Genomic DNA, 14,714 nt, shown 5'->3' with positions numbered 1-14,714 from the left:
CATTTCTGTTACCATATACCAGCAAAGTCCAAATAAAGTCATATTGTTCATTTGTCCATTACATCTGCAACAAATCACTAATCAATACTGTCAATGAAATGTTTCTGGGGTGTGTGTGTGTGTGTGTGTGTGTGTGTGTGTGTGTGTGTGGGGGGGGGGGGTCTCAGGGGGGGCTGTGGCCCTTTGCTGCATATGTTCTTCCCTGTCTCTCCTGTAATTTCCTGTCTCCACTAGAGATATCATATAACGGCTTGACTCCCCCTCCAAACATTTTTTAAGAATTATGCTACTCCTCTGAAACCGTCACTTTTAACTTTTTAAGTGTTTCACTCGCTCTCTAGACTCACACGCACCACGCGCATGCACACACACACTCTATTTCTCACCTGTACTCACACAAGCAGAGAGCTCTAACCCTTTCGCTCCCCTCTTTTATCGATGGGCGACAATGACCGATTGTCCTTCAGGGACAGTGGTCGTTTCATGCAGATACCTTCTTCTCTCAGAAAAAATACAGTGCATCGATACAGAGTCAAATCATTGCACAACCAGCTTTTTAAAGATAGTTTAACATTTTCCAAAGAACTGATCAATTTAAAGTTGGAAGGCAAACCATTCCACCTGCGGCCGAGTATACGAAAGATTCATATTTGGTCCTTCTCTGAGCCACTAGCAGCTGGTTAGCAGAGAGAGTCCGATCACAATTTGTTTTGTACCAAGATGTACAAGTCAAAGTAACATTGAAGGTTGTTAGTAACTTTGAGGTTATTTCTGTCTAAAAGGTTGGATATTCTGGATTAGAAAATTAGCTTTTTGGGCTATAGAACTTTTAGGGCTAGACTGCCATATAGTTCCATACCCATGTCCGACAAGTGTCATTTTAACCACTTAAACCAAACCAATATACTTCGTTCACCATGAGTCCCCCAGGGGTCTATACAAGGTCCTCTCCCTTTTCCGCTCTACAACACCACGCCTCTTTGTCGGAAATAGGCTAGCAGATTTACAATTTGCGACGTGTTATGAGCTTGTAGATCTGCTATTTTTGCTGCATTTCTGCCCATTGTCACCAAATCTTCGCCTATGATGACATTCCCAGAATAGCAACAGAAGGCCATGTGGTTAAAGGGTCAGTACTTCAGTGTCTAAAGCACTGGACTAACATTGGCAGATCTATAGCCTCGGAAACTATTCTAGCAGATCTATGGCGGTTCAGTAAAAACAATGTTTTCACTGTAAGGCGCATTATCACCATCAAATGGCATATTACCCATATGGCTTTCATAAGCACTATGCTTACTGTCATCGGCCCGTCCGTCTTCATAACAACGTTGCATCCTGTGTTGAGTGTGTTCACTGACATTTATAAATCACAGACTGCGCTGTTGGCAGCACATTACTCACAACAAGGCTGTGTGCCTTTTGCATTCTGTTCACGTACACTGCTGTGTCTATCATATATCATCACGCGTGACCTCGGCCACTGTACTTATGATCACCATCATTCACTCTCCTACTCAGGTGTTTCACACCCATGATGAGATGATGGTTCACATGTGATGGATGTATTCATTTCCGTATTAAATAAGCACATTAGGTCTATAGGCTAATTAAATATATTGAAATCTCAAACACACATCATACAGGAAAATATGGGAAATTGATCAACCATTTCAGCTCAATAACCACAATTGCTGTTTTCTCCCATAAAGTAGGCTTTTCTATGCTATAATCTGTGGGGTAAAATACTGAGGGGAAAACGTGGTCATTGTGTAGGGGAAAAAGAACAGGCTGTGCCAATTTTAGACCCATAAGCACATAGTTTACTGTCGGTATCTTACCACTCTTGACAATGCTGTTCTACTGTGGAACGCTCTACTGCACTCTGCTGGTGGTACTGTAGATCACTGTCAGATGTTATAGATCATGTTGGGATTGGATAAACTGGGAGTGGATAATGACCAGAAATGTGTTTATGTTCAATTCATCACAATTTAACCCACGCCATGGGACCATAAATTCCTGCATTAGCTGAAACTATACATTCATAATAAACGTTGGACTACCGGTATGAGTAATCATACTAGGGAATTTGATTTGTAATTAATTCAGTTTAATTTTTTGTTACATATAGCCCACACATATTGATTAAAAGTGAGTCCATCGATAACAATGACTCCATGAACCATGGAGCTATTTTAAGTAAGAAAGAAAGAAAGAAAGAAAGAAAGATGAGGAATGGGCCTACAGTACATAGAAGTGTTGCCATTTAAGCCAGCCCGAGATCACAACAGCAGCCACAACACAGCAGACATAGCCTATACTGTAGATCAACATCAGTCCATCCATCCATCCATCCATCTTCAACCGCTTATCCGTAGTTGGGTCGCGTGGGCAACAGCTCCACCAGAGAGCTCCATACTTCCCTCTCCAGAGCAACATTAGTGACTTCCTCCTGGGGGATCCCAAGACGTTCCAAGGCCAGTGAGTCGATGTAATCCCTCCATCTGCGCCTTGGTCTGCCTCGGTCTCCTCCCAATGGGACGTGCATCGAGGACCTCCCTAGGGAGACGCCCGAGAGGCATCCTAACCAGATGCCCGAACCACCTAAGCTGGCTCATTTCCAGGCGAAGGAGCAGCGGCTCTACTCCGAGTCTCTCCCGTGTGACTGAACTTCTCACCCTATCTCTAAGGGAGATGCCAGCCACCCGTCGGAGAAAACTCTTTTCGGCCGCTTGTATTCGCAACATTATTCTTTCGGTCATGACCCACACTTCATGACCATAGGTGAGAGTAGGAACGAACATTGCTCGGTAGACAGAGAGCTTTGCCTTCTGGCTCAATTCTCTTTTCGTTCGACTGTGTTTCGACTGCCCCCCACCCCCTCATACAATACAAATGTTGTGTCAAACATGTGACTCCCATTGGAAATGCATTGCGAGCTTGCATCAGCTATACATCTCATACAACAAGCATACATCAGTCTGTTGTAAAGGTGTGAGTGAGGCCTAAAACACAAGCAGCATACACAAGCAGCATACAACACAATTAAGCAGCATACAACACAAGCAGCATACACAAACAGCATACAACATAAGCAGCATACACAATCAGCATACAACACAAGCAGCATACAACACAAGCAGCATACAACATACAACACAAGCAGCATACAACATAAGCAGCATACACAAGCAGCATACAACACAAGCAGCATACAACACAAGCAGCATACAACATACAACACAAGCAGCATACAACATACAACACAAGCAGCATACAACATAAGCAGCATACACAAGCAGCATACAACATAAGCAGCATACAACATAAGCAGCATACAACATAAGCAGCATACACAAACATACAACACAAGTAGCATACAACACAAGCAGCATACAACACAAGCAGCATACACAAGCAGCATACACAAGCAGCATACAACACAAGCAGCATACAACATAAGCAGCATACAACACAAGCAGCATACAACACAAGCAGCATACAACACAAGCAGCATACACAAGCAGCATACAACATAAGCAGCATACACAAGCAGCATTCAACACAAGCAGCATACAACACAAGCAGCGCATAGCAAAGGAAAAAAAAGTTCCTACCTTTAGCCGTCTTCATCAGCTATGTAAGTGATTTTTTGATTAACTCCAAAGGAAACAAGCCATAGTGCTTTCTTGGGTTTTAAATCCTCTTAGCAGACCTTGTATTGAACTGTACTTTCCTGTGCTTTTTTCCCCTTTGTAAACTTTTAATAAAGCTATTCAATCAATCAATCAATGGCCAGGGTCAAACTTTGGAACCCATCGATAGAGAGATAGAGCCCCACAATCTAGTCCCCCCCTACCAGGATGCCAATCTCCTCAGTCCTCACTGTTACCATCTGGGGCATAGACAATACACATTAAGCCAAATTCCAATACCCCAAATCTTGGGTATTAGAGTAACGTGAGCTGACAAACATCAGTCACTTTCCATTTCACTGTAGTAGTGTAGTAGAATGTAGAATGTAGTAAGTAGTAGGAATTACTTTTCACACGGCAGCTATGTTGTTGCCACCTAGCCTACAGGAAATAACTTGTCTGGCAATGGCTGCGAGGAGTGCGCTCAGGGGACCTCTGTAGATTTGTCTATAGGCATGGGCATGAGGGCGCAATGCCCCCTTAAATGCTCTGACTGCCCCACCAAACATGAGGCATGCAAAAATCCCAAATTTCAAAGATATTGCCAGTTAAAGGGCTTATATTTAAAACTATTTGAAACACTATGCTACTAACTAACTGTCACACCACTAAACCAACACCATTTCATCATCCAAAAAATTAAATTAAGCTCAGTCAAACACCAGCTAGTTTCTGCTAGAATAATGCTGCCCTGATTTGCCAACCTTAACGTCCCTCATTCAAAGTAGTTACTGATAGCTTTCTATGCATTTTGGGGGTTTCCAAAAAAGTTCTGTCCGTGCCGCTTCGTGCCGCGCCCATAGCAGTCGTCCCTTACAATTTTCTCCAGCCCCTATAAATGCCCCTTCCAGTGGAGCTGGTTAAATCCAGGCCTGGAGTCCGGTGACCAGCTCATGAACAAACACTATTTCTGGATGACTGAGACATTTGTAAAGTAATCGCTTCTGGACAATAACAGATTACTTTACCAATTTTTACAATCACTTTACTTTAGTTTTTTACGAGAACTTCTGGTTTGCCATCCATGAGAGAAAATCCCCTCCTGCTCAGTAGGACTATAGGAGCCATGGACTGGGCAAGTGGACATTTACCCTACAAGTGTACTGATTGTGATTAGCACCACCTGCACCCAATTGTAGTAGACATAGAGCCCTTTGAACTTAGGTAGCCACTTCTGCACTTCTGTGTGTTTGAGTGTTGTGTTATTCCTGAGTTCCATTGAATGTTTTTTTGTTTGTTTACCCATGGTACCCGTTTAATTATTGTTTGTCTCCACCAGACCACCACCACCATTATGCTCACCTGTATGCCATTGCCATACAAATACGAACTCCTAATATTCTGATATCTGGGTGCTAGAAATGTTACAGGTCCCAGGCCTGCTGGATAAACAGTGCTCACAGGCTCTGCCAATGAAATGTTTGGAATATTTGTGTTCTTTCACTGGAGGGGGTGGGGAGAAACAGCCCGCCTGTAGCTTGCTTAGGGAGTGTCTACCAATATCCTCACAGTGTACTGTCTAGGCCCGGGTGTGTCTGACAATGACCCATTACTTTGTGTCTCAAGTTGCTGTTTTGTATTTTGGGGGTTTTGTTTTGAAACTAGAAAACTGTGTTGCCATGTGACCTTAAATCTAGTAAGCATCCATCATTTACACGTACCTGGCTGTGAAGTTGGGAAGCACATGGGGAAAGTAGAAAACATTATTTTACACAAAAAAACAGTTTTTTGTCGGTCAAAATAAGATTTCGACACATCGTGTAAAATGACAGTTATACAAAGCAAAATGTACCTAGGTCTAAAATGTAATATCATACATGAACCATGTGAATCATTTAGCAAATAAATTGTCTGAAGTAGCTTATTCCAGAACCAATGTCCGGGGGTAGTCAATGGGAATCACTATTCATATTTTTTTTATTAAGTCTATACTGAATGACCTTTAATTAGCATGTTGTACATACTCATTTAAGAGAAGTTTGCAATATTGTATTAACAATATTGCAAATATAAGGTTCTGAATAACAAACTTTATTTAATTGTCTTAATATTGTTTAAATAATAAATAAACAAATAAGACTATTTGCAAAAGGGAAAACTGTTATTATATTATTATCGATAAGTGAAATCATTCTGTTCAAGTTTAAGCTTTTAACATTAAAATATCATGTGGACTTTTGACTTTTTGACTGAATGGCCTGTCTGTCTGTATTGACCTGTAAAAAGGAATAAAAACAAAGTAAACACAAAATATCATGTGGATCAACTCACCCCTTACCTGGGGAAAATTGAGCCATTTTTTTTAATAAGTCATATTTTCATGGCCCTTTGTCATAGATGCTTACTCATCATTTCAATTGATAGAAGACATCCTGAAATATGGGTAGATCATTAGATTTTACTGCCATCTCATTTTGCCTTGCTTCCAGGACAACTTTGAACTTAAGCCAAAAGTTGTTCATTTTACCCCGTTCTCCCTCCTTTGTATAGCACAATTTAGATTAATTAATAATAAGATATAAATCTTTGTTTGAATTGTATAATGTTTATTTAATTGTACCAAAGAGAATACAGTCAAAGTGATCGAAATAAGACAAAATAAGCCATCACACTACATCACAAGTCAACGCATTGATAGAAGGATTCAATAGGTCCTCTTTGGGATGTTTAATACATTATTGCTTTTAAAATGCGGCACTAAATGACATTGATGAAACAAAATGCATGCATACAATGCATGATGGAGGTACTTTGTTGGCACTCTATCACAGCATGCACAAGTTCAACTTCCAGTGGTTTACCAGATGACTGACCTGGCAGCGTTAAAACAACATATTCCATGAGGATGTTAGACTTAATGTAGCTAGTCTATGACATCAGTCATCTATGATGTATGCTATGAGTATGACCCCATGTTTAGGCAAGGTTTCAGACTGATTTGATTGCCATTTAATTAATATATATGAAATGTATATGGAAAAATCACACCGCGTGAAGTGAGGGGAGCTCTCATCTTCATCAAGACGTAAAATAAAAATAGACACAATGCCTATTTGCTCAGACACTATGACATAACATTCTCCATTCATTGTCAATTAACCAAAAGCTGGAGGTAGGTGCCCCTCAAAAAAGAAATGCATGGAGTTAGCCTATACTTCATGGCCAACTGACCAAGAACTGAGGCGTTGATTGGTCAAACGTTTTATATTAGCCACAAGCACATTTATTCCTTGTTTCTTACAGACTTATATAGAGCAGTTGAGATAAATAACAGTCTAATAATTATCAATAATGTATAAATTATGGATACGGGGTCAGGACAGATAGGCCTTTTCGGGGAGGGGTCACATCAGAATGAATAATGGACTTTGATGGTTCTTCGTCTCAACTGCATTAACACATGTTTTACTGATATGGAGGCTTTTCCCACATCTATATTATTATTTTTATTTTATTTGTATTTTTTTTGTAATTCCAGGAATGTCAGTGTACATGTATGTCTAGTCATTGTGCATCTCTCAATCTGCTTTGCTGATTGGATGAAACCTGTCATAATATCTCTGAACACCCAACTGTAGTTCTTTCATTTCGACTTCAATAACAGGTTCTGAAATTGTTTCCATACGCGTTTCCATCACTACAAGTCTGTTTCAGTCTGCTGCAGGTGGTAGTAACTTCCGATTTATGGGGACCCAGAAATGAGAACGTAACACTTCCAATGTCAATAGCCAATCTACAAGCTCACAATGCATCATGTTGCAAGCTATTTTTTATGAGTTATTTTTATGACATATTGGTTATAATAGAAACGTAAACAAAAAACCATCACAAATCTCTGAAAGAGCCAACAGACTGACCCTCCGAGTTACCCTGATAATGGGTAGGCAGTAGGCACACTATAATTGCAATGTCCTTCCAATCTACTGGACAAGTCCTATTTAGGCAGTCGTCACCAACGCATCGTCAGATTCACAGAATTCACAGCCACGCACAGAATTCACAGCCACACCGTTATTAGGACCATGTTGTTTAACCGGATTTCTTCGGTTTCTTCTTTTCAATCTCCTCTTCCCTTTCTTTCTCAATCTCGGCCACAAATTCCTCAATTTCCTCGGCCTTCAGTATCCTCAGCGGCTTGTTTCGTTTGATAACAGCAAGTTCAATGTTTTTCCCTCCTGACTGCACCACTTCCAGCAAGGCCTTGATAGCCAGCTTGATTGCCTCCGTGTCTACAGCAATTGCTTCGTCTGTGTAATTCTTCTCCAGGAACTCTCTCACAGTCTTTGCACTGTGGCCAATTGCATTCGCCTTCCAGGCATGATAGGTTCCTGAGGGCTCTGTCTGGTACAGCCTGGGAGTCCCGTCATCGTCAAACCCAACAATTAAAGCGGCTATACCAAATGGCCTGCGCCCGTTGCTCTGGGTGTAGCGCTGCTTCAGTCTAGCGATGTAGCGGGTTATGTATTCCACTGTGACTGGGTCCTCAACGGTTAGCCTGTGGCTCTGGCATTCGACACGAGCTCTGTTGATGACGATGCGCGCATCCGCGGTGAGACCTGCGAATGCCATGCAGACATGCTCATCCAGGCTGTTTATCTTGCGTATGGTCCTGTCCTCCTGCAACTTCGCTACAGATTTCCTCTCGACGCCAAGGACGACAATGTCGTTGCCCCTGATTCCCACCACCGTGGAGCCTTTCTTTACAGCTTCCTGGGCGTATTCTACCTGGAACAGATGGCCGTCCGGAGAAAACACAGTGATTGCTCTGTCATATCTGGCTGCCATTGTGTCTGGTTAACTGAAGACGTTCCCTTGGCTGCTGTGAGATGATTCCTATCTGTCTCGCTTAACACCCTCAGACTCCGTGTCAGCTTTTTAAGAAGGCTGCCTCAAATCTTGCCTCATGATGTCAGTCTTGTCCAAATATGGAGTTCCACAGGGCTCCAGAGTCAGACTGGTCTCCAAGTACTCTGATTGGAAATATTGGGTGACCATGGCAACCTGATATCAAAAATGGCAACTCAATATGCAACAAACATGGACCCCAGATATGGACATCTGTATCTGTACAATATTACTGTGAACACTGACAGTCCTGACTCTGTCCGAGCAGAGGAATGAGGGACAGTTAAATAAGCACCAAACATATTCAGTTCATAAACAAAGACACAATCATATCCAAGCAATAACAATTATTACTGTTGTTGTTGTTGTTGTTGTTGTTATAAATATTCCTTCCATTTGATTTCCGTTCTGGTGCTTGGTGTTGGCCTGAGTTGGCCGTGGATGTGTGGCACATATCCTATGCACATACAGTATTTCATACTGTACTTAATGCCCAGATAGTGGTTCCCAAACAACGTTTTCATGTCAAGGACCCCTAAATAAAATCAATGTTAATTTAATTCTCAGAGTTACAGACCCATAAGGGTCCATTTGGTTCCAAAGTATAGCTTTTAGCTGGGGACCCCCTGGAACTCCCTCAGGGACCCCTGGGGATCCCCGGACCCCACTTTGGGAAGCACTGCACTAGTGAAGCATCGTTTTCTAAAGAGGCTACAGGTGTTGGTCAGGTCAGCTGACACCGGCGGTTGCTATGAAACACTGACATCAAGCTCCGAGGGTCTCTCCCTAGAGAGCAATGAATTATTTATAGGCCTACAAGTACGGCAACATCACCACAACAGACCGAGCCATTCTCCTATACTTCTCTTTGAGAGCACTTCAAGACTTCTGCGATATGGCGTCTCTAGTGGATCATGGTTTGGTCAAAACTGCAGCAGCAGAGCAGGTGGTGGCGCCCATCGCTGGTCATTTGTGTCACTTGGTCCTGCTTTGTGACAGTGCAGCGGAACCGGAACGGTTCGCCCAGCTAGAGGACGCAGCGCTGGCTGTGGCAAAAGCCACTAAGGAAATGGCAGCAGTGGCCTCCAGGTATGTACGTGTGTGGTTTAACCAAGTAAAATAAGGATGGTAGTTTAATGTCCACTAATGGTAGTTTATTGTTCAATAAATAGAAGAAGTCACTTAATACATTTCTGCAGGCTCATTCAACATGCTTTAAATGGGGTGTGTTAGATATTGTTAAATCCAGTAGCAATCATATAGGGTTTGTTCAGTAACAGGGGGTCTCTCCCTGTCTCTCCAGTAAACCTTTCAGTTTATGATATGTTATGCAAACAATAGAGAGAGGGCTAGAGAACAAAATACAGGATAAGCCCTATACCTCCATGGAATAAAAATTGTTTGTTTGATCAATAAATACATAGGAGCATGCAGTCAATCTTTTTATCGTTCTACTAGCAGTGTGCACAAGAAGATCAGGTCAGAACATTTGTGAGATTAGCTCAGGACACACACAGACATGCAGTCAGACAGACAGACAGACAGACAGACAGACAGACAGACAGACCACTGCATTACAGTATCAGATCAATGCCAGGGTCTCTGTCTATTTCCTTTCTGCAGGCGAGTAAGCGAGACAGACGATGAAGTCCATCAGATGGAGATGTCCTCCCTGTTGGAGTCAGTGAGTGTGTCTGGACAGCATGTGCTGCTGACCGCTCAGAAACTCAGCATCCAGCCTGCTCTGTCCGAACACAAAGAGGAACTCATCACCGCGGCACAGAACGTCCTGCTGGGAGTGGTCAAAGTGCAGTATATGCTTTTATTATGTGATCCGAAAATACAATACGTTGACATTGGGCAGAAACCTTGTATCTAGTTATGTACATAATTAAACTGCGCTCTGCGACGCATTGTGAGCTTATAAATTATTAAACTATAAACTATTTTCACTATTTCTGAACATTTTCATTCCATTTCCTAAAAAGTAACCGTTTGGACATACATAGGCTTCTACTACAGCAACGATATACTGTGCAAAACAAGAACTAATTATATAATGTCACACCAGCAATCAAATATTGTATACATTATTAAACATACAATATATCTATAATGTATGGTACTGCTATTCTTTAGAACTGACCAATATATCCTCTATGGAGCTGTCCAATAAGAGTTAAGGAATGGGAGATTAACATGGCTATGGGAGAAAACAGCGAGAATATACTGCACATAATGTTCTTATATGACTTATATTATTGAAAATTATGGAAAAGTGCATGACCATGGCCTTGCAAATTTAAACATAATTTATGTTATGTTATATATGCATGTCTGAGAAATCATTTTCCAACAACATGGTTCTCCTGTCTGTCTCTGCTCCATATAGGTACTTGTAGTGGATGATGATGCAACTGTAAGGAAAATATTAGCAGCTGCTGACCAGGTTTTGGAATGCCTCTGCGAACTGGGGTCCTCACTGGATATCATGTCCCTTCTGAAGTCCTTCAGGTTGTTTTCCGAGGCCCTGCTTCTCCTCAACCATCTGACAATGGAGCGGGCGAAGTCCTTACAGGATCCCAGACAAGCACAAGAACTGTTTGACTCGCTGGAGACTCTGAGAAAGTGCATCTCCATGCTGCACACTGCTATGCACACTACCATCAAACATCCTGCTAGTGAGCAGGCCCAAGCAGCCAAGAGGTACATTCTGGACAAGGTGGAAAGTACAGTCAATGGCATCATTGTAACGCTCAAGAGCAACGGCCACAGAGGATCCCTGGGTCCTTGCGGGTATTACACTGGGAGGCACAATAGTCTCGTACAACTACTGACCAGTTCTTTCATCTCTTCAATCAGAGGCAGTGGTTTTGATAGCATGGTGCGAGATCTTGTGTTTCACTGTATGGTGGTGGCAAACTCTTCGCGCAAAGAGCTTCAGCAGCGATTGGTAGGTTACTGTCGACATGTCCTGCAGTTCTGGTCTGACATCACAAGACTATTGAAGTTCCCAGAGGATCCCGAGCGCCCCAAGCAGAATGCAGATGATATCTGTTCGTTACTATTGCAGCAAATTCAAATGCTTGACAGACTCCTGATGACTACTGTTCTCTATCAGGTGTTGGACACATTCACTATGGCATCATCAACATTTGAAGAATTAGCGAGTGTAACAAGGCAGATCCTGGATGCAGTAGAATCAACAGCAGAGTTTGATCCGGACTGTGTTCAACCACTACTTGAGGATTTCCTCTGTCTTACTGATAGAATTATCCAAATCGCAAGTTTTATATCAGCTTTAGCTATGGATGCAAAGAGTCTGGAAAATGTGGAAAACTCACGGACCAGCCTCTCGCGACTCCGATCTGTGATTGCACCACTCTCACTAGAGCTGGATGGTAGCTCATTGAAAACTGTTCAGAAACTCCACGACCTTCTTCAGAGATGGGAGGAGGACACCGCACAGCTCCAAGATTCTTTAAGTGATGTCATGGACGTCAGGGAGTTCACCAGTATTGCCATTCATGAGATGGTCAGCGACCGGCGTGGATGCGATGCAGCATACAAGGAACAGAGCTACGGACAGTTTCATGAGCATGCAAGGGACCTTGTTTGTCACATGAAACAGGTGATCCAATCAGTGAAAAGACACTTGGACAAGAGCGATAACCCCATATACAGGAATGGCCTCCTGGTGCTGTTGAAACAGGTGCAGTCGTCCCAGGCAAAAGTGGTTGGGTCGGTCGGAGACATGCTCTGTGGATCGGATCTGAATGTGGAGGCATTTTCGCCCTTTTCTGATGATGTTTCCATGGCAATCCAGCACTTTAAAGTACTCAGGGAGGGACTGGATGGCCAACAGCATCCCCATCTCCTCAGCCCGCTGCGGGAGAATGTGCGGCAGCCTGTGGCATCACCTTCCCCCCCACCTGCACCTGTCAAAGAGACTGATGATGGCACAGACCTAGATCAGGACTTTAGCGGTATCGATTCGCCTGAGCTGGAGGATCAGGAGATGGATTTCATAGCGGAACTTGAGGAGGAATACTCAAGGAAAGAAACTGAAGAAGTGTATCTGGCTCATAAATATGACGACGATGATTTAAAGTTGCCAGCTGCCTCAGACGAGCCAAAACTGCTCAACATGCCTCTCGATGTTGATCTATTACCACTGCTGTATGAAGTTGTGACTGTGACTAAAGGTAAAGATGTGACAGCCCTCAACCGGGCCTGCACCAGTGTTCTTGAACTGTCAAACTGCTACGCTCAGGCTGCGAAGGAGGCCTCTGTGATTGTTGATGCAATTGACTGTCAGACACTGGATGACTTCAGGGCAGAGCTGGTGTCACTGACCCCACTGCTAGTCCAGACGGCTCAAGAGACCGCCATGAGTTCAGGGATGAGCACAGAGAGCATCTTCAAACACAGTGCAATATTTTCGGATCTGATCAACAACATACGGAAAGTCCTGCTGCCAGTGGCTGGAACCTGGTACCATTCCATATACACACTTCTTCAAGGGAATCAACTACCGAATATGGCAGCCACTGTGGCAGAGCAACTTGGCGAAGTAGTGGCTTTGTGCAGTGATGTGGTCCAGCTCCTGATGTCATCTGATGTTCCGACACAAAAAGACTGTCAGGAGAGTTTCACAGCTTTGCAAAACAAGTTGAACAAAGCCCAGAACAACACAAGGCATCTGATAGAGCTCATCAACTCACTGGATGGCCAAGTGGATCAGCTAGAGGCACCATGTATTCTGTGGGCATTGTCAATTCAGATTTTGTTAAACTCTCTGGATAAGGTTTTGGGTACATCGACTGCAGTGAGGCAGGTAAGCCCACAGAAAAGGATATCAGCTCTGTCTGAAAACTCGCTGCGCATCCAAGAAGCAGCAAGGCTGACTGGTATCAATTGTAAAAGTGCTTATAAGGTTAAACAGTTGACGGAATTCCAGGAGGAACTGAAAATAGTTACTGAGACCTACCTTCAGGCTGCGGAGGAACTTAACACCACTCCCTGCAGTGTTCTGCTTCTCTCCAAGTCTGAATTCCTACAAAGAAAACTTCTGATGAAGCTGAGACTGCTGTGTGGTCACTTAAGCAAAGCAAACAAGGACTATATCCCCGAAATTCAAAGTATTGTCAACATCGCCTATTTGGCAGCTGAAAACCACCCGGACGACGGGACGGCGGAAGACGCCGAGCGGGAATTTGAAAACGCAGCACAGGTGCTCTTTGAAAACGTCAAAGGCGCCACGAAACGCGTCGTAGACTGCTTCAGCTATGTCCGCGACCCGCGGGCACGCTCCAACCTGAAGTCCATCAACGACCACCTGTCCTTTCAGATCTCCGACATAGTGAGCAGGGCCCGGCTCATCGTGGAGACTCGATTTGCCTGTGACACACTGGGTCTGGAGGTTCAGACGCAGTGCTGGTCAGCCAAGGCTCATTATCTGGTGCAGGAGGTCAGCAAGCTCGACGGGATCCGCCAGGAGGCCAGAGAGCTCATCAAGAGCGGTCTTCAGGGCAGAACGCCTGCCGTGGGTGACAAGGCAATGCTGCTGACCGCAATGCCCACTTCTGTGAAAGAAGTGGAATTTTCACCGGACATAGCACCCTGGCACAAAGACGCTAGGCCTACCAAACCTGCAGAGGTCGCGGAGATAAATGTGACTATGTGCATGCCTGCAGTGTCTCCGCCTATACCTGCAATGGAAAAGCATGTGAGTAATGCATGAGTGATGTGGTTTTACACTAGTTTGCACCACTTAATCCCTCTTTTATACTTCATCGTGTCACGCAAAAGTAGTGAAAATAGCCAATCTGCAAGCGCACAGTGCTTTGGTGAGCTTGTAGATCTGCTATTGTCGCTAATTTTGAAAAGTTAAATAAATGTATGCTACTTGCTACTACTTAATAAAAGGTGATGTTCACCTATAAAGACATGCCAAAAATAGGAACGCCAGATTGAAAGTGGGCAATACTTACAGGGCAGTATTTTTGTAGCCTACTAAACAGGAAATTGTGTTTCACAATAACCGACGCTGTACTTGTACTGTACTACATTTTTCTTTTACAGGCCAGGGCTAGGCCTTCTGTGCTCAAAGATGCCTCATCTCTCGCATACACCTCCCTGTTTCTCAAGCAAGAAACCGACAGCTGGGAT

General features: G+C 43.4%; 1 protein-coding gene across 1 annotated transcript; it reads right to left on the bottom strand.

The window, feature by feature from the left end:
- Positions 1–7,727: 7,727 nt before the first annotated feature.
- LOC310865715 (proteasome subunit alpha type-7-like) lies at positions 7,728–8,483 on the bottom strand (the record flags this gene model as incomplete). Its single annotated transcript, XM_083774926.1, has 1 exon — positions 7,728–8,483. The coding sequence occupies one exon, from the start codon at positions 8,481–8,483 to the stop codon at positions 7,728–7,730; it is 756 nt and encodes a 251-aa protein (XP_083631052.1).
- Positions 8,484–14,714: the final 6,231 nt, after the last annotated feature.

This window comes from Protomyctophum parallelum (assembly GCF_964188405.1).
Source record: "Protomyctophum parallelum genome assembly, chromosome: 10".
Taxonomy (NCBI): Eukaryota; Metazoa; Chordata; class Actinopteri; order Myctophiformes; family Myctophidae; genus Protomyctophum; species Protomyctophum parallelum.
The sequence above is the reverse complement of the archived record's forward strand: the minus strand, read 5'-3'. Positions and strand labels throughout refer to the sequence as shown.